Here is a 26,121-nt window from a genome sequence, read left to right on the forward strand (position 1 = left end):
ATTGAGTAACACATACCAGACTTTGGTGTCTGGCTTCAATATTTCAATAAATGACAACTTATCAACCAGACTTTATAAAATTAAAACGACCCCAGAACTACCTACCCCAAACCATGAGTATTCTCAATTGCATTAACTGTGGGTATAACTGGTTTCTCGGTGCTCTGGTTTCTCCAATGTTAAAAAACAACAACCAGCGAGGGATAAGAAGAATACATAACTGTAATAGTATAATGGGAACCCAATGGCACTGAATAAGTTTCCTACTGCTCACTAAATAACATCCTCCCCAGTCAACATAAGGTGAACATCTCCTGATTAACTTAAGGCTGCATCACTCTTACATTTGGGGTGAACATATAACCCCAATTATAAAATGTTGTTTTCTGGTCTGCAAACCTTTAAACAATCCGGGTGCAATTTTATCAATTTGCACCTGCAAATGTTTGGAAAATGCAGCATACACTTTCTAAAGTCAGAAGAAAACACTTGCCCAAACATAGCTTTAGCTTAGACTTTCATAACCCAAATGTCTACACAAGTATCCTTCCTTGAATAAAGAGCTATGCCGAGCTAGAATTGTTTTCCATTGCTATGTCCTTTGCTAACAAGCAAACAAAGCTTGCATTTCAGCAATTAAAGTCTAGAAAACCATTAAAGAAATATAGCTACTCTATGTCAACTAGAAGACATACTCCATGCATGATATTCCTTTGTTTTTTCTTTTCCTCCTCATCCTTCAATTTGGGTGTACAACTTCATCCAAGATTCTTTTTCTTCTCCCCCTTTTACATTTCTTCTCTCCAGGACTCAGGCCTCCTTAGAAGTCACTCAGTCCTATACCAGCGCAGAGAATCATAACACAGGAAGCCTACCTTTTACAGTCCCCAAAGGCCTGGGGACCCATAGGGAGAGGCCTCCCCCACACAGGGCTAACTCGAGCCATGAGAAAAAGAAGGACCCTGCCTCAATGTTAACTATGAAACTTTAAACTGAATATAAGTAAACATATTCAGAATGGACTCATTATCTTTTGAAATTTTCAAGGAAGATGACCTTTTGGAAAATAAGCGATGACCCCACAGGGTAGTTATCAGCCTTCACGATTAATCACTGCTCCTAAAATTTGGTTGGTTTACATTTTTTTATTGACAATTTCCCCCCCAATTATAATGTATTCATGTTACAAAAGTGATAACTAATACACTTATATTCCTTGTAGAAATTCTGGTAAACACCAAACAAAGCCCTTTGAAGAAGATAAAAATCTAAAAAGGTTAATGTTTAGATTCTTGGACTTACACGTCAGCATGGAACTCGCTGATTCGCAGGGAGAGTAGCTGTATCTGAGCTGCCAAAGTCAGAACTTCCTTCACCTGATCCCACCGCACCTGGGACCAGCTCTGACCCAGATTTTCCAAGTTAATTTTAAGTTAATTTTCCGTGATGAATGGTGCAGCACCTACACGTTTAAAAAGCAGCTGCAGGATGGCATGCAAAATGTGTGCTTCGGCGAGAGCCATGAAAAAAGTCAACGTGGACGGTAAGGCCACCACCGCCTGTCACAACTGATGAACTGAGGACATCTTAGACAGGATGAACTGGGTATACCTGCAAGGAAGGTGATGCTAATCCCGACTGGGCTCCTCACTGCCTGGGCCACACGGGGCATTGCATTCTCCTGTGCGGTAAAAGTCACAGAGAAACAAGTGTCTGCAGTGGAATGTGAAAATTCTAACCCCCAACGCCAACGAGGAGGGCGATTCCCCACACCAACAAGTAATTCTCCAACATAACTGGGTGTCTCAAGGTTCAACACAACTCTAACTCTCTACCTGGAGATAGCATCAGATCCCACAGGTTGAGTGCTCAGTCCCCACAAGACTGCCCCCACTCGGATGCCAGTCACAAGCCCAAGTTGTTACCTGTGCTTCTGATCAACTGGCTGTGAATCAGAGGTTCTAACAACCCTCTCCTTGGGTTCAATTAACCTTCCAGAGCAGCTCATGGGCCTCAGGAGAGCCAGTTCCTCACGAGATACTGGTTTACCGAAGGATATTAGAGAATGTAAATGGATGGCCCGATGGAGAGACACCCAGGGCGAGCTTCTGTCCTGGTGGAGTTTGGGGACTCGCACAGCAGCACTTAGAAGCCTCTGGTTCCTCAACCTGGAAGCTCTCCAAACCCTGTCCTTGGGTTTTCATGGAGCTTCATTACCCAGGAATGACTGATTAAATCATTATTGCCCATTGGAGATTGATTCTACCTCCAGCCCATCCCTCCTCCCACAAATTAAGGGATGGGACTGAAATTTACAATCTTCTCTTCAGGGTTGGTTTCCCTAGCAACCAGCCCCATCCTTTGGTGCCTTCCAAAGTTATCTTATTAACATAAACCCAGTTGCGGTGGAAAGGAGCTCATCACGAATAATAAGACGCCCATTTCGTTCACCTTTATGGATCTGCGGTGTTTTCCGGCACTGAAGGAAGACAAGAGACAAAATACAGTGAAGATGCGCGCTTCGCTCTTATCGCTGAGGAAATTATAAGGGTTTTGGGAGCTGTGAGCCAGGAACTGGGGATCAAGAACCAAATATATATTTCCTATTGCAAATCACATCACAGAGTATGATCTGAAGGTGAGAAGTTCAAAACAAAGTCATATAACTAAAGGGCCAGAAGAAATCCAGCAGGTCACAGTACCAATTCTCAGATTCTAAACACACTATCACGTGGAAGAGGGATGGGTCCCAGAGGTTAAAACCAGGGCTAATGGGTTGAGAATATAAGAAGGCATATGTCAACTGAATATGAGGGCAAAAGACCTTCTGAACAGGTGAAGTTACACATCTCTTGGGCAGGTTAATTTGGGAGATAATGAGCTCCGTGTCCTCAAAGTTTTCCAAGGTAAGACCAGGGTCATTCCAAAGACATCCAAACGCTGGGTGAAGGGCTTGACTGGGTTGACTCAGGAACCTATGAGAGAAACTATGTACGAAATCCCAAAAGATGGCCTCCTTCACCAAACTATTTGAGCCTAGCGACTCCCTCCTCTCAATACAGAAGCAAATCTGTCAGGCCGACCTGCCCCCTTTTCTGCAGGACAAGAGAACCTTTCCCCACCTCCTGATCACTGCACCATGCTGAGACCTGAGCTTCCTCCTTTCCCGACTTCAAGTCAGCCATACTCTGGGTTCTGTGGGTTCCCATTACATTGGCAATGCCACAGGGATGCCCGGACTGTTTAGGGAGTAATCTTAACATTCCTTTTATTCTGGTTTTCTCTTTCAAAGAAAAAAGCAAAATAATGTGTCAGATATTAGCATGTACATGAAAAGGCTTTGTCAACTGTTACCATTTCATAAATACAATCATAAAAAAAATTAAGCCATCCTTTTTTGGCTCCCAAAATACTATAACCTTATTCTTCCACAGAAGTTTTTGTGGAAGAACGTGGTAATTAGCTCCCTGAAGTTTACTAAGAGCCACAGCACCTACAGGCATTTTAATCTCATTTTCCTATATCCTATTATGCAAATACATATAAACAAACAAACAAAAAACTATGCAGGTACTATAGCAGTCCTGAGCCAGCTCCCAAAAAGGTCAGAGATTCCCCTGGATAAGTCAACTCTGTGTGTTGGGGGAAGAGAGATGAGGACAGGGAAGGTGGAACTCTGAGCCAGGTGGCTGAAGCTCTACAACTGCTATCAGAGTGGGGAGAATAATTAATCACCTACACACCCTACACTGTATTTTCTTTGTTTTTAAATAGTGGTTTTTTTTATTGATTTTTAGAGAGAGAGGAAGGGAGAGGGATAGAGAGATAAAAACATCAATGAGAGAGAAACCTGTATCAGCTGCCTCCTGCATGCCCCCTACTGGGGATTGAACCCGAAACCTGGGCATGTGCCCTGACCTGGATTCGAAATGGCGTCCTCTTGGTTCTTGGATCGACGCTAACCATTGAGCTCACTGGCCGGGCTGTATTTTCATTTTTTAAAATTTTATTGTGTGTGTGGGGGGGAAATCATATAACATGTTGTTGCTCTTTAAATACATAACCTTTAAAAACATTCCCTTTCCCACCTAAAAAAATACTGTTCTGGAGGTCAATAGGGAAACAGAATTCACTAAACAAAAATTCATTTTCAGTGAAATAGTGGGACATTCCTTCTGTTCACTGCTGCGTAACGACCTCTCCAAAGCTTAGCGGTATCAAACCACCACCATTTTATGATGCTGGTAATTTCCTGGCTCAGGAGTGTGGGCAGGGCATGGCAGGAGTGAGCAGCCGCAGCGGGGCCTGCCAAACGGCTGGAGGTGGCTGGGAGGGAGCCATGGGCCTGCGCTCAGTTTTGGTTGTCAGTTGGGTTCCTCGGTTTTGTCTGCTGGAGTCTGGGAAGACCAAGCTGTTTTTCCATACGTCCGATGCCTGGGACGGGAAGGCCGGGACAGCCAGGACTGGCTGGGCTCGGCGCCTCCTCTCCCCTGCCCAGCCTCTCTACATGGCAAGTGTGGGCTTCCTCACTCTCAGGGTGAGTGGACTTCTTGCAAGGCAGCTGAAGTCCCCTGGAAGGAGTGTCCCAAGTGGAAGGAAGTAAAAGCTGACAGTCTCTTCAAGCCACAGTGAAGAGTCACTCACGCCGTAGTCTAATGATCAAAGCGATCTCAGGGTCCACCAAGATTTAAAGAAAGGAGACACTAAGGAGGAATGTGAAATAATCCCTAGCAATCTTCAATCTGCCACCAAGAGACCTGTTTATTTCAGTTCTTCATCTGATACCATGTGTACTGGTATAATCAGATGATAGTTTGGACAGGAGCAAAATAACCTGATTTAAAGTAACTTCAAGATATCAGCGCTTCACAAGAAATAGAATGTACTAAATAGATCACACAAATACTTCTCCCACCACTGCTTCAGGTTTTTGTCATCGCAGGACAAATGGCCACACAAGAACTTCATGCATCAGAAAGGAAGGGCATGGAACAATGCACGGAGCTCAAAGTCAAAAACAATCAGACTCACTGTTAAAAGTTTCTTCACACTGAAACTTTTCAAGGATCTCTCTCCAGCGATTTCCAGTTTTGTACAATAGATCAGTCAAGTTGACAGATATTTCTACCCTCTGAGATACGGAACTAGAGTATTTGATTATTTTGTAAAGTAAATTTAAGTACATGGTAGTTGGTTTAGTTTTTTTTTAAGTCAAAGAAGAAAACTACAGATGAGCCATAATCTCCTCATCCTGAAAACAATGTTGATGATACTGAAACAAAGAATATTGGAAAAATACAGTCTCTTCCCCAGCAAAATAATCATTGTCAATAGTTTCTTTGATTCCTTCTACGGAAATTTTAAGAGTTGCCTAAGCATTTGTCTACATATATGTACAATTTACACACACACACACACACACACACACCCTACCTAATAAAAGAGTAATATGCAAATTGACCATACCTCTACTACACCCACCAGCCACGCCCACCAGCCAATCAGAGCGAGTATGCAAATAAACCCAACCAAGATGGCTACAGCCACAGAGAGCAGGAGGGTGGCTTGGGTTTCCCAGGCGACAGAGGAAGCCAAGCTTTCTGCCTGCCCTTGCCAGCCTAGGCCTCCACTCCAGGCTACAAAGTTTCAATTGTAGAAGGTAAATAAATTCCAGATACCAAGGCCTCTGCTTGGGTCGCCAGGGGGCGTGGCTGGCCTGCAAACCACCACAAGCCCCTCGCCCAGGCCGTCCCATGCCCCAAGGGAACCCCCACCTTGATCCGGGACACCCTTCAGGGCAAACCAGCTGGCCCCCACCTGTGCACCAGGCCTCTATCCTACCTAATAATAGACAAATATGCAAATTGACCCACGATTGGCCAGGAGGCGTGGGGGGGCGGGACTCGGGGTGGCCGGGGTGGCTGATTGGGCGGGTGGGACGCTGAGCTGCGTCGCCAGTGGTGGCACGAGCTCAGCGTGGGCGCCATGGCTGTGCTGCCGCACAGAAGGGGCCTCTGGGGCAGCAAGCTCACTTCCCGCCGCGGACCATCAAAAACCAGGGAGCTGGGTGCCTGTCCGCTCAGGCACCAGGCCTTTCAGAAGCCTCTGCCGCACCAGAGGCTTCTGAAAGGCCTGGTGCACCAGCGATCAAAAGCAAAAGCGTGGGAGCTGGGTGCCTGTCCGCTCAGGCACCAGGCCTCTCAGAAGCCTCTACCGGCGCCGGAGGCTTCTGAAAGGCCTGGTGCACCAGCGGACAGGCACCCAGCTCCCCGCGATCGAAAGCAAAAGTGTGGGAGCTGGGTGCCTGTCCGCTCAGGCACCAGGCCTTTCAGAAGCCTCCGCCACGCCGGAGGCTTCTGAAAGGCCTGGTGCACCAGCGATCGAAAGCGAAAGCATGTAGGGGACCCTACACGTGCATGATTCAATCATGCACTGGGCCTCTAGTCCTATCTAATAAAAGAGTAATATGCAGATTGACCATCACTCCAACACATAAGATGGCTGCCCCCATGTGGACACAAGATGGCCACCACAAGATGGCCAGCAGGGGAGGGCAGTTGGGAGGCTCCAGGACTGCAAGGGAGGGCAGTTGAGAGGGAGCAGGCCTGCATGGGAGGGCAGTTGGAGGCGATCAACCCTGCAGGTGAGGGAAGTTAGGGGTGACCAGGTTGGCAGAGGAGGGAAGTTGGGGGCAAACAGGCTGGCAGGGGAGAAGTTAGGCATCAGTCAGGCTGGCAGGGGAGTGGTTAGGGGGTGATCAGGTTGGCAGGCAGAAGCGGTTAGGGGCAATCAGGAAGGCAGGCAGGCGAGCAGTTGGGAGCCAGCAGTCCTGGATTGTGAGAGGGATGTCCGACTGCCCATTTAGGCCCGATCCCACCGGGATTGTGTCTAAACGGGCAGTCGGACATCCCTCGAGGGGTCCCAGATTGGAGAGGGTGCAGGCTGGACTGAAGGACACCACCCCCCCACCCCCGTGCACGAATTTCGTGCACCGGGCCTCTAGTATATATATAAACACCTGAAGGATCATAATAAAGATACAGTTTCATATCTGTATCTTTAATTATCCATTCAAATATTAACTCAATGCCTACTATGAGACAAGCAATGTTCTGGACATTGGAAATAAACAAGTGCAAAGTAGCTGTGTATCAAACTAACACAAATTCAGAGGCTGAGAACAGCACATCTACTGTTCCTATGTTTTCTGATTCTTGTTCTATGTAAGAAAGCTGTCAATTATCTCAAAGTTTCCATGTGTCAGGAGTCCAGGCACATCTTAACTGGGTTCTCTGCTCCCGTCCTCAGACTATAATCAGGTGTCATTTTGGAGGATTCAACTGGGGATGGAACTGCTTCCATGCTCATTTGGGTGGTTGGCAAAATTCATTTCCTTACAGTTGCAGAACTGAGGGTTTTGGGTTTTGCTGACTAAGAGCTGGAGGTAACCCACAGTTCCCTGCCACGTGGCCCTCTCCATAGACAGTTCACAACATGACTATTTGCTTCTTTCTGGCCAGTAGGAGAGTCCCTCTCTCCCCAGTGGAATCTGCTCCAATGGAATCTGATACAACAAAACAATCATGAAAGACAGGCCATCGCCTTTGATTATCCTGGTTTGAATCAAGTCACAGGTCCCACTGGCACTCCAGGGCCTGGGTCACTGGGTCACCATAGGGTGTGTCCACCACAATTAGAATCAGTATTTACCACCCTGCCTCATTCTTCTATGGTCATGACATAATTTATTTAACCCTCACTGGAAGGCTGTTTCCAATGAGAGACACATGTGGAGGTGAACCCCCTCTCCCTTTTTTTGCAAAGTTTTGAGTGAATACCTATAGAGTATTCAGTAGCAGAGAGATTACCTTCAAAGCAAACATGCATTTAAGTTTTGCTGACACTGCCAAACTGTCTCAAAAAGGCTGCTCGATCACACCCCACCAAATAAGACCACTTATTTCCGCCTCTCAAAGTGACTTCTCACGTCTCATTATAGTGGAACATTATGGCTTTCTTCAAATATGTATTCTCCCTCTCTTGATTTAGACTTACACTCAGGAAATTTATATTTCAGATGACATTGATAATAGGGCCTATTCTCCCCCTGTATTATCTGCTTCTAGTTGTACATGAGCAAGCTATTGATTCTGGTGATTACTTTTAATCCTACATCCCAATGAATCCTGCTAGTGTATCTACTGGCTTGTCACTCTGTTCTCTTGAGTTATCTATATTATACAATCACTTCCAGTTTTCCTATCAGTTATTATTTTTCTTCCTTTCTTGACCAGTAATTCTAGGACAATAATTAATAATAGTGAACTAAATCACAATTTCAGCATTTTAAGCATTTCAACAATTAAACAGGATACTATCTTAAGGGTTAAAATATTGTTAAATCATTTTAAGGAACTATCCATATTTTCTGTTTCATGAAAATATTGTATTGGGAATTATGTAAATTTTGTCAATTGCTTTTAAGCATCTCCTGATTTTATCTTTTGACTTCATAATATGGTACATTTCCTAATATTGCATTTCCTAATATTGAGTCACCCTTATATGTCAGGGATGAATACAACTTAGATGGAAATATTATGCTGTTAAAATAGTGCTGTTATTTGCTGATGTATTATTTAAGATCTCTGCATAAAATTCTTAAATGAAATTGATCTACAGCTTTGTCTCTGCCAGGCTTTGGCATTAGTGCCCTACTGGAGTCATAAAAATAATGTGAAGGGTTTTTTTATTCTGCTATGGACCAGTGTAAACACCAACAGATCTATTTCTTCCCAGTTTAATTCACCTGTGAAAATATCTGAGCCTGGTGCTTTTTTGGGAAATGGATGGCAGCTGTATTAAAATTGTGCCCATTTCTTTCATTATCATTAGTTCACTAATTTCATTCAGATTTTCAAAATTCTGTGCACTGAGTAGTTATGGGTTATTTCCATATTTGTTCCACTTTATGTGAGCCTTCCCACCATCCCTTTTTTCCTTAACTAGCCTGGCCAAGGAAATCTGTTTTATTTTATGCGCCCCAATCCACCAAAAATGTAAGAGGTATTTATTAAAAACAAAACAAAAGAACACCTTTTGTTTCTTTTCTAATTAATTTCACCTTATATATTTTTTTATTTTTCTTCAAATTTGGAGTAAATGGGTAAAAGCTTAACTAATTTCATTCTTTCTGGCTTATTAAGTTGTATAAGGTTATAAATTTCCTGGAGACAATTTTTACTCTGTTCTTTCAGTTTTGATATGCATGTTTCATATTTTTATAGGAAGTCGGCAATTTTTATTTTATCTACGAATCATGAGCGCTTCAAAATTTCCAGATAACCAGGAACTCTTTTTTTTGAGGAGGGGTGGGGGGCTTCTATTATTATTACTGTTGTTAATTTCTAAAGCTAGAGTATTATGGACCAGAATAAGTGGTCCGTATTATTTCTACAGTTTGAAGTTTGGAATTTTTCTCTGGGTCCAAAATAGATACTCAAGACTTATAAACAGCCAAAACCGGTTTGGCTCAGTGGATAGAGCGTCGGCCTGCGGACTCAAGGGTCCCGGGTTCGATTCCGGTCAAGGGCATGTACCTTGGTTGCGGGCACATCCCCAGTAGGGGGTGTGCAAGAGGCAGCTGATCGATGTTTCTCTCTCATCGATGTTTCTGGCTCTCTATCCCTCTCTCTTCCTCTCTAAAAATTCAATAAAATATATTTTAAAAAAAAGAAAAAGAAAAAAAAGAAAAAAGACTTATAAACATTGCTTTGTGGTCTTCAGAGCTGCTGTAAGGAAACATGAGGCTACCAGATGCATCCTCCTGGTACAGTTTTTCTTTTTCCTCAAAACTCCAACACAGTAACTGAACCACAGTATGTCTCGACATGGATAATTCTGAGTGACTTAAAATTCAGAATTGGTATTTCCTAAACTTTAGTGATTACGCTGATCAAATGAAGGTCTCACTGTAATTCAGATAAAAAGGTCCCTGTGTGATCGTTACAAATGACTGGTTCAATGCACTTGATTTGGTGTTCCCGTGACAATAATGTCTTGTGATGGGTCATCTCTGCCCCCCACGTCCAGTTTTCTCTGACTTCTTTCATCTCTCTTTTTCATCCACTGAATATGACTGCTTCATCAATCATGGTGATTTGTTTTCCAACTTTTGATTCTATTCATTTCGGTTTTTAATCTGTTCATTTGTTTGGATGTTGTTTTAGGTGCCAGTCTGTTTTCTTAGCTCAGCAAGCACCTTTTTTAAAAAATCCTCTTTAATCACTTTATTTTTAAACTCCCATTTTACTGAATAAATATTTAGTTCTTCTATGGAGATGGATTTTAATAAGTTCATTTATTCTCTTCCTTAGATCAGTTTTTCTTCCAAAATAGATTCTTCGTCTCCAGTTTACATTTTTCCCCCTCCTGTTGCAATACATTCACATAGACAGCACACTGGATTATTTGGGGTTGGCTGATTTCAATGATACTAATGTCTTCAATGGGCAGCTGTGTCAACACTTTCTGTACACACCACTAGAGGATGGGTGACATCCTGAATCTCTCCCCAGGTTTTGGATGTCTGTTTTCTGCGACGCACTCCAGTGTGCCTGCCCAGTGTTCTGAGGAAACGTCTTCGTCTGGTAGGGCTGCCACAGCGGAACACTGTAGACCAGGTGCTTAAACAACAGATACCTGTTTTCCCACAGTTCTGGGGGGGTGAAAGTCCTAGATCAAGGTGGCGGCAGGGTTGGTTTCTCCTGAGCTTCTCTGCTTGGACTGCAGACGGCACACTTCTCGCTGTGCCTGCACATGGCCTTTCCTCTGTGCGTGTACATCCCTGGTGTCTTTTTTCTTTCCTTATAAGAACAGCAGTCCTATTGGATTAGGGCCCCCATCCTTATGACCTCATGGATCCTTAATTACCCTTTTAAAGACCCCTCTCCAAAGAGAATTACGCTGGGGACTAGGGCTTCAACTTCTGGATTTTGAGGGAACACAATTCAATCCATAACCAATGGGTTTAGGAGGGCCAAAGATGCCACCAGGGCTGTCTTCAGCCTGGTCTCTGACCTCATCTCTGCTTTTGCCAAAATGCTGTGTCTGTGTTCATACCTCCTGCTTGGGCTGTCCACAATTCCAGCCCCTGCCAGGAGTCTCTGTCTTAGGCGGCCAAGTGAGTGACCACTTCCTTCCATTCTCCAGGCGGTAGATGGACCAGGAAAGAGAGGACGACTTCCAGATGCTCAAGTGGGAAGTTATAAAGGCGGGAAAGGACACTCCCCCCTGTAAGGGCTCCTTTTCCCATCTTCCTCTCCTACAGAAGCTCTTCCCCTTAACTCAGTTTCAGTTTTGATGGTCTTTCAGACACTTCTCTTGCTGGAGATCACCGACCCTGGGGTGTCTGAGAGGGAGTCACACTCCTGCTAGTCTCCTTTCTCTGGCAGGAGAGCAGGGTGGTCAGGAGGAGCTTCTATCTTGGTAGAAGCTTCATCTTGACCCAAGGCGGCCCAACCACCCCTCCGCCTCCCTCCAGGGGAGCTTCTTGAGGAAGGCACACGTGCCTGTCCCATACCGCCTCTGTGGAGAGTGCAGTCGGGAGTAAACCGGAAATGGCCTGTGCCCATTTTCAGAAACATCCCTTGCTGATCTCTAGCCTTTCCCTCCATTGACTGATACCAACCTTACTTTTTTTTCCCCTTTTAATCTAGTTTGGGTTTGTACTGTAAGATTTTAAGCTCTGTCTTTGCCATCTTAAAGCGTGTGTTTGAGATATTTGTTTTAGATAAAAAAATGGCAATAAGTAATACTGATAAATACATACGTAAAAAGTACTATACTATCACATGCAGAAACCTGTAACTTGATAAATTTCACTCCTTCCCTCACTCGCCACATGTGTAAATGAGCCACATACAGTATTTTTATAAGTTATTTCAGTATCACCTAAGTTTATTCCACCAAAGCAGAGGTCCCTCACTGAGCTCTTCAGAATTAGCATATGCCTAAGAGTCAGTTGTAAATGGTGCCTATGCCTTTATGTTTTTTCAGAAAGTGAAAATATTATCTTTTAAATCCTCAAAGAGGTATGAAACATAAACACTGGTTCAGAATCACTGATCTACAGTAATGAACAGGAAAGCTGCCAAGAACAGGAAACAAGAAAGAATCAGAAACAATTTACAGCAGTTTGGATTCCCTTGAATAATAAAGTCAAGTAAAAAAAAAATTTTTTTTTCAGTTACATGGAATTTAGATAAAGCCACAGCCAACTTCCAAAGAAGTTCCACTCTGGGTGTGCTTGTGGCCCTGGGCATGGGAGGAAGGCGGTCCTGCAGGAATCACGGGAACAAAATGATGAAACACAAGAAACAAGGATCACCCCAAGAACCTGTCCACATCCATCTCAAGGAGGGCAGCTTCCTCTGGGCTCTTGAGCGCATTAAGCACAAATGACCTAACTCCCTCATTAAATTCTGAAAATGACGACCACGCCCCTCAGTGGTCATGTCCCCCCATTTGCATCTAAACAGAAATGACCTAGAGAAATCAAGTGCTTGAAGCCTTCCCTGGGGATACACTGTCTCCACTTTTACTTCCTGCTGAGGTAAAAGAAGAAAAACTACTACCTAAAAAAAGAAAGGCAGAGCCTGTAAATAAATTCCACTTTCAATATACACGAAAAGCAAAGTTGGTTCGGCAACAAATTGAAGAGAACAGGAGGTAGACGCCGAGAACAATACACTCGAGACTACGATCCGGATTCTGTGTGCGTTCCTGATGTGCCCCGTTTCTTTATATGAACACGTCTAGAGTGACTGCCGTTTGCAGAGGATTATAAATCTTCCTCAGAATCTATGAGTCCAGCCACATTAGAGATCTGGTTTGGCACAATCGACAGCCTGTGGCCCATGTGCACTTTGGTAATTAAGAATAAGTAACACTGATGACAAACACCACACCAGCTGTGCAATGATTAATAAGAACTTCCTTGTGCACACAACCAGGCCCTGGCGTGTGCGACTCCCTCGACTCCGTGGAGCTCCCGACTTGATGAAATCAAATAGAGATTTCCTTTCTTACTCCCACACATTCCAACAGAGCCATACATAAGCACTTTTGTGCAATTTAAACTTGGAACTATTCATGTAGTAATATTGACTGAAACACTATGCATCGTTTAAGCTTAAAAAAAAAAATGGACGGTCTTGTTTTTCTTGGGACAGTAGAAAGACCACAAGCAGCTCTCTCACTGTGTGGCTTAACTGCTCGAAATCCTTTTTGGAACAAGTCGGGCTGTAAATGAATAAAGAAAGCTGTGTGACCTTGGGTAAGTTCATTTCAACCCTCCAAAGATGCGGCCTGCTGCACTCAGCTATAAACTGCAGAGGAACCAGCACTCTCCACCCTCGCGGCACTGGCTGGTTGATTCTTGGCTCTGGTGAACGAGAGCTGGCCAGTGCCTGGAAGCGCCTCCTGCCGAAACTCCTCCCTAAGCAGACTGGAATACTTAATGCTTAGGACAAGGGATCTTCCATTTTATAATTATATCCATCCTGCCCCCTGCAGGCCTTCCTCACTGCTGTGAATGGAATAGGTAAGTATGTTCTGAAGAAACAATGCAGTTGTTTCACAAAGGGATGCCCGGTAAGTGCATTTAAGTCTTTAAAGTGCAGAGCTGGACTTAACCTGGCTTTGGACAAAGAAAGCCAATGGCTTCTCAGGGGTCAAAACTCTAATACACAATCTTCAGGCCCTGTGCTGAGATTGCCACTGTCAACACTTGTACTGTTGTCTTTCTCACTAAACACCGACTTGCTCAAGAGCAAGATCTGCTTTTATTTTCTTAATCTTTGTGCCTGTCCATGTAGCACAAGGCATGGAGGAACAGCTTAACAAATGTTTGTTGACTGAATTAAGAATTGCATTAAAAAAGAGTGCCAATGAAAATTTCAGATCACTTAACTTTTATCAAGAATAACTTCAGATATATATATAAAGAGAGAGATAGAGAGAAGAGAGAGAGAGAGAGAGAGAAACACAGAGGTAAAACTAATATAATGAACTCCTACATACACATCAATCTGAGTTCATCTCCACTCCCAGATTATATTGAAGCAGACTCCAGACAAGTGCAGTGCTTTAAGGAAGCTTTGGGTCATTCGGTTTTACTCTGCCCTAAAATTCTAGGCACTTGTACAGCAGGTCTTCAAATAATGTTTCATTCAACATTGCTTCATTATAACATTGATGAGATGCTGTAAGGACTTAACTCTGTTTATATCAGTTAGCCCATGTTAAAACTGGTTTCCTTATGTCACTGCACTTTTAGTTAAGTAAGGACTTATTCTATCTCTATGGTAACACGAATACACAATACTGCATAAAGATTGTAAAATCAAAAGAAGACCCGGGACACAAACAAAAATAAAAAATCAGCCTGGCCGGTGTGGCTCATTGGTTGAGTGTGGACGTATGAACCAGGAGGTCACAGTTCCATTCCTAGTCAGGGCACATGCCCAGGTTGCAGGCAACGGGGGGAGGGGGGGTGTAGGAGGCAGCCAGTCAATGATTCTCTCATCATTCTCTCATCATTGATGTTTCTATCTCTTTCTCCCTCTCCCTTCCTCTCTGAAATCAATAAAAATATATTTTTTTTAAAAATCAAACACTTCCCCTAAATTGCTACATAGTAGTGTATGAGGGGATACTTTTAGTATGCCCACCTAAGATACTAAACTAAAATAGAAACTATTCTATATATATATAAGCCTAATATGCACATTGTCCCCTCAGGTGGGAGTTCGACCGACTGGGAGCTCAACCGCTCACTATGATGTGTGCTGACCACCAGGGGGTGGCGTAGAACGAAGGGAGGCCCTGGCTGGTGGCCAGCAGCCACTAGGGAACCTACCCATGCATGAATTTCGTGCACTGGGCCTCTAGTATATATATAAAAGCCAAGCGACTGGAACAACTGGTTGCTATGACGTGTACTGCAGCCGGCCAACCAGCCTGATCAGGGGCAGGACCGGCCGGCCAACCTCCCACAGCCCTTCCCGCCCCCGATCGGCCCCTAGTGCACCGGGCCTCTAGTAATTCTATAAATATCTATATTTATAAATACCTACATATAAGTATCTATATTTATAAATATCTACATGAAAAGAATGAATGACCTTGAGACAGGGAAGAGGAAGACAGTGTTAGCAGCGGATGGCAAGCTCACCTAAGAAATACTGAATGCTATTGAATAGTTTAAAACCCTTTTTTATAAAAAGGCTTCTTAGAGAAAAATCTGGATGATAAATGGAGGGAGGAGCAGATCTGAGGAGGGTCAGTGTCACCCAGACACTCGCTGCCCAGGCTAAGGGAAGGAGGGGGGTTGAAGCAGACACAGAGGAGAAAGGGCAGGACAAGCATGACAGCACTCAACAGAACTTAAGGGTGAAAACAGAAATAAAGCTAATACACCGATACCTGCCTGTAGGGGTCCCTCTGCAGGAGAAATGGACCAACTGGAAAGTTAAAAGAAGGGAGGGCATGTGAGGGGCTTTCCATCCCGTGCCAAATTAATCCAACACAAGGCTGCAAGGCTTATAATTCACTTAACCTGCTCTGACCACATTCTTCTTGATTCCCATGCTTCTCAGTCAAGTTAATCCTGCCCTTCTTAATAAGGGTGATGACCCGCACTTCACTGGTAGAAGGAGATGGACACTCCCAAAGCCAAAGAGAATGAATCACAGTGATATGAGCATATGGTTGGCCGTTAGTTATCACTCAATTCGGCAACGGTGCTTCAGAAAGGTTCTAAACTCAGGAAAATTCAGTAGAATTCAGATGAGATCATGTGGTTGTACTGTGAAGACCTGGCCTGGACAGAGACACCGTCTTCCAACTACCCCAGGTAGATGTCCTCCCCCTCTCCCCGCAGGCTGATACCTGCACATCTCAATGTCATAGACAGTGGCCATCTTTCATTATTAAAGCAAAGTGTCTTTCACTGTGGGCTCAAACTTTCCTTGGCCAAACTGAGAAATCAATATTTTCAACAAAAGGTTCTCTTGGTGGCTGGCCCAGGTGGGGAATAGGAACAACGAAGTGTCACTCACTGATGGAATAATGCATGAATCTAAAGTGAATGACATCCTTACCTTCTCCCCTCCCCGTTCCTGGGCAGAAGTATGGGAGATAAGTCAACAGCCAGAGACGAGAAAGGCTGAGCCTGAAAGGCATGTTCTGGACCCTAACTTCTCATGGATCTTACTGCAGCTCTTGGTTTTCCCCGTGGTGGTAGGTTCCTGGCCTGGGAATCCCAGAAATTCCTAAAATTGTATAGGCATTTCTTTTGAGCATTCAGCAGGTTCTCAAATAATGTCATTTTATCCAATGTTATTTCGTTATAATGTTGATGAGATGCAGTAGGAACTTAACTCGGGTTTACACGAACTTGCCGATAGTAAATCAGTTTCATTACCTGTTGTTTTGCCTAAAAGTCACAGAACCTACTGATGATGTTAAGGGAGGACTTACAGTATATATAATATGCTATTTTCTGGGAATAGGACCCAAAGCTTCCATTAAATTTTCAAAGTGAGTCCTAATGAAATAAAGCTTCAAAGTTACGGCTCTGGATAGAGGAAGAGGATGTCAGATGCAGGAGTGGACTCTAAAATGCTAACTGCTAACTGAAGGGCAGCCCAAAGGATCACCCGGCCAGGAGACGTGGGAGAATGCAGTGGGGGGTATAATGGACATATCCGACTGGAAACCAAGAGATAGGAAACAATTATCTAGAAAAAAGAAATTATGTGAGAGTTGAGAGAAAAAGCCATTTCTGGTCTATGAAGAGAAAACTGAAGAAGAAAGTTAAAGAAATTCTAGTCATAAAACTATGGGAATACAGCCACAGGTTTTGGTTTGGGTGACCTTAAAAGTCCAGTTTCACCTAAAGTTATGTTGCTCAGACAAACTCGATCTATTTGCCTAAGAACTGGGCCTAGGAAGCAGCCAGCCATATATGGACATGCAGGATACACTGAAATAGAAACTAAATGGAGTTAACTCAGTGCGGAAACTGTATCTGTCAATTTATCAAACTGCAGGTACTTTGCACTCTCTTTTCTCAGACTGTCCAACAATGATTTGGTTGCAACCAAAACATTACCAAGTTGACACGAGTAAAAATGGAGTTATTATAAGGAAATGAACAGGAAGTGAAAAGAGTCAAGACTGCTCCAAATTAGTAGGTCGAGGCCATCAACAATTAACCAGCAACTCTCCATTTCTCACTTCTGCATTTTTTAATCCTCCCTGAGCACTGCCTCCCTGCCCCTCTGCTCTGTCTCACCTGACCCACTGCAGGGGGTTCTTCAGCCCCTAGCCTGTAATTGGCTGTGTTTCTCCACATCCCGATTCCAGATCTCTAGAAGAGACTATTCTTATGTTTTAGGAGCCTCTGATCAGCAGATCTAAGGAGAGTGGACGTGCCGGAGGGTCCATCTCCCCAGTGAGCAGTTCTCAGAGGGGCTGGGCTGTCTGCTAGAACATGTTTGTATTAAATGACATGGGACGCTACAGATGGGGAGTGGGTGTGAGAGAGGGAAAAGGGGAAGGGGCTGTGAGTTCAGAGTCTAGACAAATACCTTTCTCCCAGCCCTGTCTGTCTGCAAAGTAGCAGGACATCTTCCCAGGAAAAGAAAAAAATGTTTTCTCTGCAAGAATCCTAGCTGATGCAAATTATCAATGTGTAGGCTTCAACTGCTATACGTATTATATTAATATAAACTTTCATCATTTTTCATTCCAAGGTTTTTGCTAAAAGCATGCAGTTTATCTTTAATACTCTGGCTTACAGTTCAGAAAAATCATTCTACATAATATTGAAGTGATGATACTTCCTGTTTCTATTGTCCCACTTATACTAGTTGGTGTAATTTTCGATTTCTGAAAAAAAATATTTTATTTTGGGTGACTTAGTGCAATCTACATATATTCCAGATCTGCTATGTCTGAGGATGACAATATAGCAGTCCGGGCTATTAGACAGTGGCTGTGAAGAGAGAAGCCTTCCACTTACAGCCACTTACAGTGTAAGGCTTATCAGCTCCGCCTCCAAAGCCAGACAGCCCTGGGTTTGCGTCCCAGCACTGCCATTTACCAGCTGGGTGACCCTAGAAGAGATGCATCTCAGAAGTGAGGTGTACTAGTATGCACAAAAGGACCAGACCTCTCCTCATTTTTAATTCTGTGAACACTGAATGCCAAGCTCCAAGTACTGAGCTTTGCTCTGTCTTTGCAGCTATGCATTCCCAGAGACTTTGGCGGGGAATTTCAGCATGGATCAGACCTCAGAGGTCTGCTAGCTTTCCTCTAACACCTCAATCCCAACTCTAGCATGAACACATTCTCATTATTAAAAGAAATATTATGAAGTCCTTCCTTCTACTGAATCAGAAACACATTTCCTGGCAAGTTATGCTAACTTGTACCGAGTATGCGCCCTTAGATAACAAAGAATAAATCTATTCCAATCTTCTCTACTGCAGCTCCTCAATTTTCTTGAGACAGTCCCGATGCTTTCTCCATACTGGACACTAAAACACTGCAGGATGAAAGATCCTTGTCTCCCAAATTTTCTCTTATCAAACCACTCCTGTCCCAGGGGAAAATACTATCTACCCTCTACAGAGCTACATAACAGCACAAAGCCGAGACTTCCTATATTGTCACTCATGAAAAGAGCAGAATTCGGAAGACAATGTCATTGTTACTTTCTGACTCTCCTGAAAAGATGCAGAGAGGATGATACAAAGTTTTCTGTGCTTTTAAACCTTCTTTTTAAACACTCTAGAAAAGGCAAGGCCCTGCTGAGAGAGAAAAAATAATCGAATAGAAAGTAAATTTTCGTGGCTATGCCAAGGAGGCCAACATTCATGAAAACTGGAAGAAGAAAACAAAAAACACCCTCTGAAAATCTGTCAAATATTCTAGTCTTGACTTCTACATTGAACAGTCACTACTCAGGCAAACATAAAGCTTTGAGGAAACTTTGGAGTTTTATTGTGTTGCTTGTGTTTAAGACATTTATTTTTCTCTCTGAAAACTGATGCTGCCTAGCAACCCAGGGCCAGCAAAGCTAAATCAGGAAGCATTTAGGCTGGGTGTTTTTTTTTTAAAGAGATTTCTATTTCCCATTAAATGACAAGCACCTTCTAAGACTGGGAGGTTCCTGGTAACGGAAGAAGGAAAATTTTGCATACTACTCACTTGGGCCAGCTTTTCATTACAGGACGACAGAGACCAAGCAGCAGACAGAGGGTAAGGATGTGTGTTGTTTTTGCAGCAATGGAAATGGAGAAGTGGGCTGCCCAGTGTCAGTCACGGTCCACATGTGGCCACTGCTGGACTACAAACTGGGACTGAACAAGGAATCCATTCCACCATTGAACCTGGGGGCAGGAATGCACCCTTCTAGCTCTTGGCAAAGGTAAGTGGTCACAGATCAGAAAGGTGGTCCCAAGGTTAACAAGAGTAATGCACTGCACCATTGATACTCTTCTTCATGTGCCTGTAATTTAATATTATGGTGATGTGTCCACTGGGAAACACACATGCCCGTCTCACCTTTACTCTTTCTAGGCTCTTCTATGACCAGAGGACACTGGTTATTCAAGGACAAGGACTTTGCCACACGTGACAAGAAGCTGTGGAGGCCCTGGCCAGCATTGCTCAATGGTTAGAGTGTCGGCCCATGCACCAAAGGGTCTCAGGTTTAATTCCCAGTCAAGGGCACACACCTGGGTTGCAGGTTCTATCCCCAGGTGCATGTGGGAGGCAACCAATCGATGTGTCTCTCTCACATTGATGTTTCTCTCTCTCTCTCCCCTTCCCCTCTCCATTCCACTCTTCCTGAAAAAGAAAAGAAGCCCTGGAGCACAAGTATGACATTGGCCTTTTCCACAAAATGGCCTCCATTTTCACACCAGGAAAAATGAGACGGACCACCAGAGAGCCCAGCTCAAAGCCTAAAATGCTCCTTTTGACAAAGTTATTAGACTCCTCATTGAGGAAAAGGTTCATGTAAACAAAATATGATTGTCCCTCAGCACCTTGTGGCCCACAGACACTATAATAAAGGCTAGAAAACATATGACCCACTGGCTATCAGATGATCAATGATATCAGAACATACTGAAGACCACGCAAAGCTAAGATCAGCCCAGAACTTCACATATTGCATATTGCACTGAAAATCCTATAAAAATCCTCAAGATAAATATAATCTGGATTGTTATTATATTATTACTAGAGGCCTGGTGCATGAATTCGTGCACAGGTGGTGTCCCTCTGGGTGGCCTGCAGGGATTGGGCCGAAACCCCCAGTCCAATGCTGCCTGTAGCTCCTACCTGCTGCTCCCGCTCATCCCGGCCCCACTGTGCCTCTCGTGGGCTCACGCCCAATCAGTCCAGATCAGGAGAGGCTCGCACTGCCGCAGCAGCACTCGCCAGCCATAAGCCCTGCATCTGGCGCCCTCCCTAGGGGAGTGGCCTGTGGGATCAGGCTGAAACCGGCTCTCCAATATCCCCCAAAGGGTCCCAGATTGCGAGAGAGCGCAGGCCAAGCTGAGGGACCCCAATGGTGCACGGTGGGCCGGGGAGGGACCGCAGGAGGGCTCCAGGGCGTATCTGGCCCATCTCACTCAGTCCCAATCGGCCAGACCCCAGCAGCAAGCTAACCTACCAGTCAGAGCATTTACCCCCTGGTGGTCAGTGAATGTCACAGCAACTGGTCAGCCAGTCGACTGTCTGCCCCCTGGTGGTCAGTGCATGTCATAGCTAGTGGTTGAGCAACCTTAGCATATCATTAGCATATTAAGCTTTGATTGGTTGTTCGGCTGTTCTGCCGTTCGGTCTATTTGCATATTACCCTTTTATTATATAGGATGTGTATTACATAAAGTGATTTGGTTGAGAACATTATATGCCTTACTTTATATAAACTGCCAATTTAAGTATTAACATAAGGCAGATATTAAAAGAAAATGACCCTGATATTAATGTCTTCCTTGATGATTCTCAAATGTTCATGGAATTTGCAAGGGCCTTCATGGACTGGGGAAGTGACACTTTATAGATATGAGCTAACAGGTCATTCGAATATGAGATTAACAAGCTATATACAACTTGTGTCCTACTCTGTTCTTCCTTCCCTATCGTGTCTATTCTGACTCTTCTTCCTGTATATTTTTCTGTCATATGGGGGAGAAAAGCATCTGGACTCATTACTGCCCAGTCCTGAACACTCACTGAGCCCTTGCTCTCCAAAGACATTTCACTCTTGGAGAGAACATATGTCATCTGCCAGTCCTCAGATCCTCCCACCCCATGACAGCATCTGGCATCATTGACAATGTCCCTCAACAACCTGACACTGAACTTGCCTGCATTGCTTCTGGCTCCACTTTTAATAGTAAAATTTCAGTGTTTCTAAAAGTATATTGTTCTTACCTTCTCCTAGTGATGGAAAGCAAAGCCTTTGGGGTGGGACAACTCTTAGTTCCAACGCAGGCATTGCCACTTACTAGCTATGTGCCTGTGAGCAAGTTAATCTCTCACCCTTCAGTCGTCTCATATGCATAAAAGGATATCACATGTAATAAGGATTTTGTACATACATATAAATACTGTGAAATATATGTGCCATGAGAATTGTGTATATTTTAATACATATATTTTAAATATATGTATTTTAAGTGTGTGTTTATATGTATGTGAGATAAACACTCTATATAGTAGATCAAAAGTATATAATACAATGAGCATCCATTAATACTCTCACATGTCAATCTCATGCCTCTTTATTTTATATTACACTTTCCACCACTAAATTCTCACAAGGCTGAGCCCCACGCCTCCAACTGTCTGCTGGACATCAGACCACAACTAAAATTCAGCTTCTTATAAAGTGAACTCACTCCTGCCCATTTTTTCTTTCCTATTATTAATGGCACTAACACTCCCTCCAGAGCGAGTCCTCAGCATCACTGATAAGTCCGTCCTCTTAGAAGTCCCACAAATCCAGGCCCTGGGTGCTGTCTGGTCCCCCTCACAGAATGATGCTCTCCAGCCTGTAACTCCGCTCTCACACTGGGCCTTAATCTGCACCACGTGATGGCCTCCTGGTCTTTTATTCCTCTACTTCCTACCGCAAACCTTGCTGCCAAACTAAGCTTCCTGAAGCAGGTGACCTGAAAACCACGAGAGGCCCTGGTTCCTATAAAATTAAATCCAAACTTCCTTGGGTGGCGCTCTCAACCTCCCTGCACCTGGCCTGACTCTCCAGTCTCATCCCACACCACTCACCCAGGTTCCAACAGGAGCCGCTTTCGCAGAACAAACACCCATTCTGTGCTTTTCTGATTACATGATCCCCCGTACCCGAAATGTCCTCTTAAAACACCCCCACCTATTCAAACTCGATTCCAAAACCAACGTCCAATCCCCCACAACAGGGTAGACTCCATCTAAAGTCTCGTCAGCTTCTCTCTGTCTCTCTACTCTTATTCTCTGCCATCTCTTGGAGTTACTGTTGGACATTTCTTCTTCCCCCTACTGGACTCACGGTCCTCCTTCCCCCAAATCTCATGCCACAGCTGACTCAAAGCAGGCGCTATACTGAACTAATCCATAATACGTACACTTTGAGGACAAAATGCATGCACAGTTCACAAATTCTAAGGCACAACCCTAGCTTGAAATTCCTTGTGAATTTCCCACTACTCTTTTCCACCTGGGAAATACAATTTTCTGGTTTGCAAGGGAAGAAAAGACCTTGATAATATTTTTGGCCCACAAACACTTCTTTTAAAACAACATCTTCATGTATTATGTGGAAATGAAGCCAAAACATATGGGTTAAATTTCCTATAAAGTCCATATGGATTTTATGAAAACAGCAAAGAGGCTGGGCTAAAATGTGATCTCCAAAGCAGATTCACTAGGAGTCCTTTTCTAAGTCCAAAACAAGCCAAATCTGTCTTGCTTTAATTACATGTGAAAGTTTCTTCTTCTATTCGAGGACTTTCCTAGTCAGTCAATATTTTTCACATTCCAAGGGAGTAAACATAACAGAGGAAAAGAATACATCTTTCCATTATTTTTCCTTCATAGACACTACCTGGGTCTCTCCATTTCCTTTCTAGTTTCCCTTCCTTTCTGTATTAGAACTTTTTCCTTCCTCACTAGACAATTCTTTTTCACCTCCCCTATCCTTACTTCCTCTCTTTCTTTTCATTCTCAATCGTATACTAAAAGAATCTCTAGCTCTCCCACACCACGTCCAAGGCTTTGGGTGGTATATGTGCATCTGTTGTCAAGGCAACCTGTGGCTCACATGGGTACAGACATCCATATGAAGTTCTCCGGCATGACCACCCTTGTCAGCAGAAATACTCCTCCTCCTCGCAGAGCCTCGACTCTCAAGTGAAGCCCAGCCAAGCAGGATAAAGAGCTGGGAGTGAGAATGGAAGGAGACAAGGATGAAACTGGAGAAGATGATGTTATGGGGAACTACTTTCTCAGAAATAGTAACGAATCCAAGCTAACTGCTCTTGCCTCTCTGCATACCAAGCAACTCTGTGTTTCCACCCTAACCCCAGGCACTCAGCGAATAATCTGAAACTCAGTGTCTCCCTGCCTCCCTTCTTGGTAGGAAACCTCAGTGCTTCAATTGATACGGGTTGTGTATCCATAGCATTATCTAGCCTGGCCACAGAATGGGAGAGGGGGAAACTGAAAACCCTCTCTCTACTTAGCTCTGCAAAGCTCCATCTCTGAGAATGGGTCCGGTTTCATCGGCTGTAGCTATTATCATTGGCTCAGCAATGCCACTTGGAAATTCCTCGCAGATTTGTTAACAAGGTGGAACCTGCACTGTCTACTTCTCAGCAGAAGAATCATGCAGTTATCTTCCCAGCTTCAAATAAGACCAGAACATAGGAAGCCACAGCACTCAGTGGAGATCATTCTATCTGAGAGCAAGTGCCAGGGCCAGTGTTTTCTCAAACAAATGGGATAAAAGTTTCCTAATTGGGAGTCAATCTAATGACAGCCGCATTACTAAACACTGCTGCAAAACTTGTAGTCCAATTACTTCTTTTTCAAAAACTGAACAGTAGCCACCATTCCATGAAGCTGCCTGGAAAGCTGAGTGCACACTAATGAGGTTCAAGGACAGTTTGACAGGAACATAAAAGGAGACATAAATTCACCATTAGCTACTAAACACACACACACACACACACACACACACACACACACGCACGCACGCACGCACGCACGCACGCCATACAAACTTCCCATAAACACGCTGCTTTTACTGTGCTGGTGACCAGCTTTCAAGCTTTTCAGTGGGAACCAATACTCACACAAACTAGACTTGTTCTAGCAAAGAGAAAATTCAACAAGGGCCCAAGAAATGCTCCTTCAATGCTCTGCTCCAAGGGGCCACACCTGTCTGACTGCCCCTTTCCCACACTTCTGACCCCCTCGAAATTTATTGAGTTCATGAATTCATCCAATAAACATGAACTGAGCTTCAGATATGTACCATTTCTAAGTGTACCAAAAAAGGTACACTCCAGGATCGAGCAGGGAGAAATAGATAACAACTAAGGAAACAGATAAGTGAATTCTATAGTATGTTAGACAGGGAGGATGCCATAGGATACAAGCCCCTACACAGGCTTCCCACCCCCAGACTGTGACCTGCTTCCCATCAAGGGCTGTGATGTTCCTCTTCGCATCCCCGTACCTAATACACGCTTGGCATATAATGTAATCTCAAATTTTTTAAAAGCTTTTAATGAACAAGTGAGTAACCAAGAATTTTAACAGTTGTCTTGGAGGAAAAAGGATTAGCAAGGTCCTGATCTGTAAGTGACAGAATGAGAAAAAGTAGTCTAAAAGTCCTGGAAAGAGTCTGTTGTATTTTTAAAAAGCATGTATTCCCCTTGATTATATAGAACAAGTAACAAGCTGATTCACCTCCGAGATTATTCCTTTTAAATCAGAGATTCTTAACCTGGGGTCCCCAGATTCAGAGATACATGTAAACCTCCTGAAATTGTTAACATGCTTCGGGTAGAGGGGAGTTATGTGTGCATCTCTGGGGAGAGTGTGACACAGATTGACAAAAATATTTTCCTTGTGTCATGGAACTAGAATTTGAATGAGAAATCCTAGGAATGAAGGCAGAAAAGGAAAAAACAAACAAAACAAAACAAAAAAACCCTGAACAGTTCACAACTGCAGAGCCAATATTCATTTGCAACTGGGTTAAATATTTCTTCCTTAAACCAGTGAGAGAACAGAAGACCCGGCAGGCTCCCGATTTATGAAGCTCCATCAGAAGAGAGAAGCTCAGTGCAAATTTCTCAGAACCAAGCTCATCATCATGATAAATTTAAAAAGAGAGAAAAGGGAATACTTTTACATCACAAATTGACAAGCCAAATACAGCAATTCCTTTAAGGAAAAAAATACTAATATGGTTTTACCTTTTCGTGGTTTTCAATTAAGATTTCCACAACAATGTTCTGGAACTTCAAGTCCATGATGGCAGCAACAGTTTCTTCCTGTGGCCTCATCAGAGTTGGTCCAAACACCACTCCCAAATTTGCCACGGTCATCAGGTTCTGCTTGGAGTGGTTTGAAACACTAACGTTGATGAGGGCGGAAAGAAAGGTCTCTGGTTAGAAGATGAGCGAAAACTGTGGAATGTACAGTATTCTGCAAGACTATTTCCCTAAATACCAGGACTCAACTGTCCTCAATGTCTGCCTCTGAAATAACAGGATCCTCCAACGAGACCACACATCATGAGGCCCCTGCCTACCTCTCTGCTTCTCTCTGATGCTCTCTGCTCGAGCCACAGTGGCTGGCTTAATAACTCCATCTATAAACCAAGCTTGTGTCCCTCAGAGGCCTTCATTTACTGTTCTCCTCTACTTAGAGCACCTCCTCTGTCCCCAGGTTACTGTACTCTTGCTCCCAGGGACTATGCGACTTAGCAGAATTACCTTCACAAGCACATAGGACTTGGTCAGAGCA

The 26,121-nt window shown here is 43.8% G+C and overlaps 1 protein-coding gene across 1 annotated transcript in view; it reads right to left on the bottom strand.

Moving 5' to 3' along the window:
* ARHGAP10 (Rho GTPase activating protein 10) overlaps positions 1 to 26,121 on the bottom strand; it is a 263,229-nt gene that overhangs the window by 52,149 nt on the left and 184,959 nt on the right. Inside the window, exon 18 of the mRNA XM_008143974.3 lies at positions 25,569 to 25,728. Coding sequence (XP_008142196.2) covers positions 25,569 to 25,728 — 160 coding nt within the window. The remainder of the gene's footprint in view (positions 1 to 25,568; positions 25,729 to 26,121) is intronic.

The sequence above is a fragment of the Eptesicus fuscus genome, chromosome 6 (assembly GCF_027574615.1).
Source record: "Eptesicus fuscus isolate TK198812 chromosome 6, DD_ASM_mEF_20220401, whole genome shotgun sequence".
Classification (NCBI taxonomy): domain Eukaryota; kingdom Metazoa; phylum Chordata; class Mammalia; order Chiroptera; family Vespertilionidae; genus Eptesicus; species Eptesicus fuscus.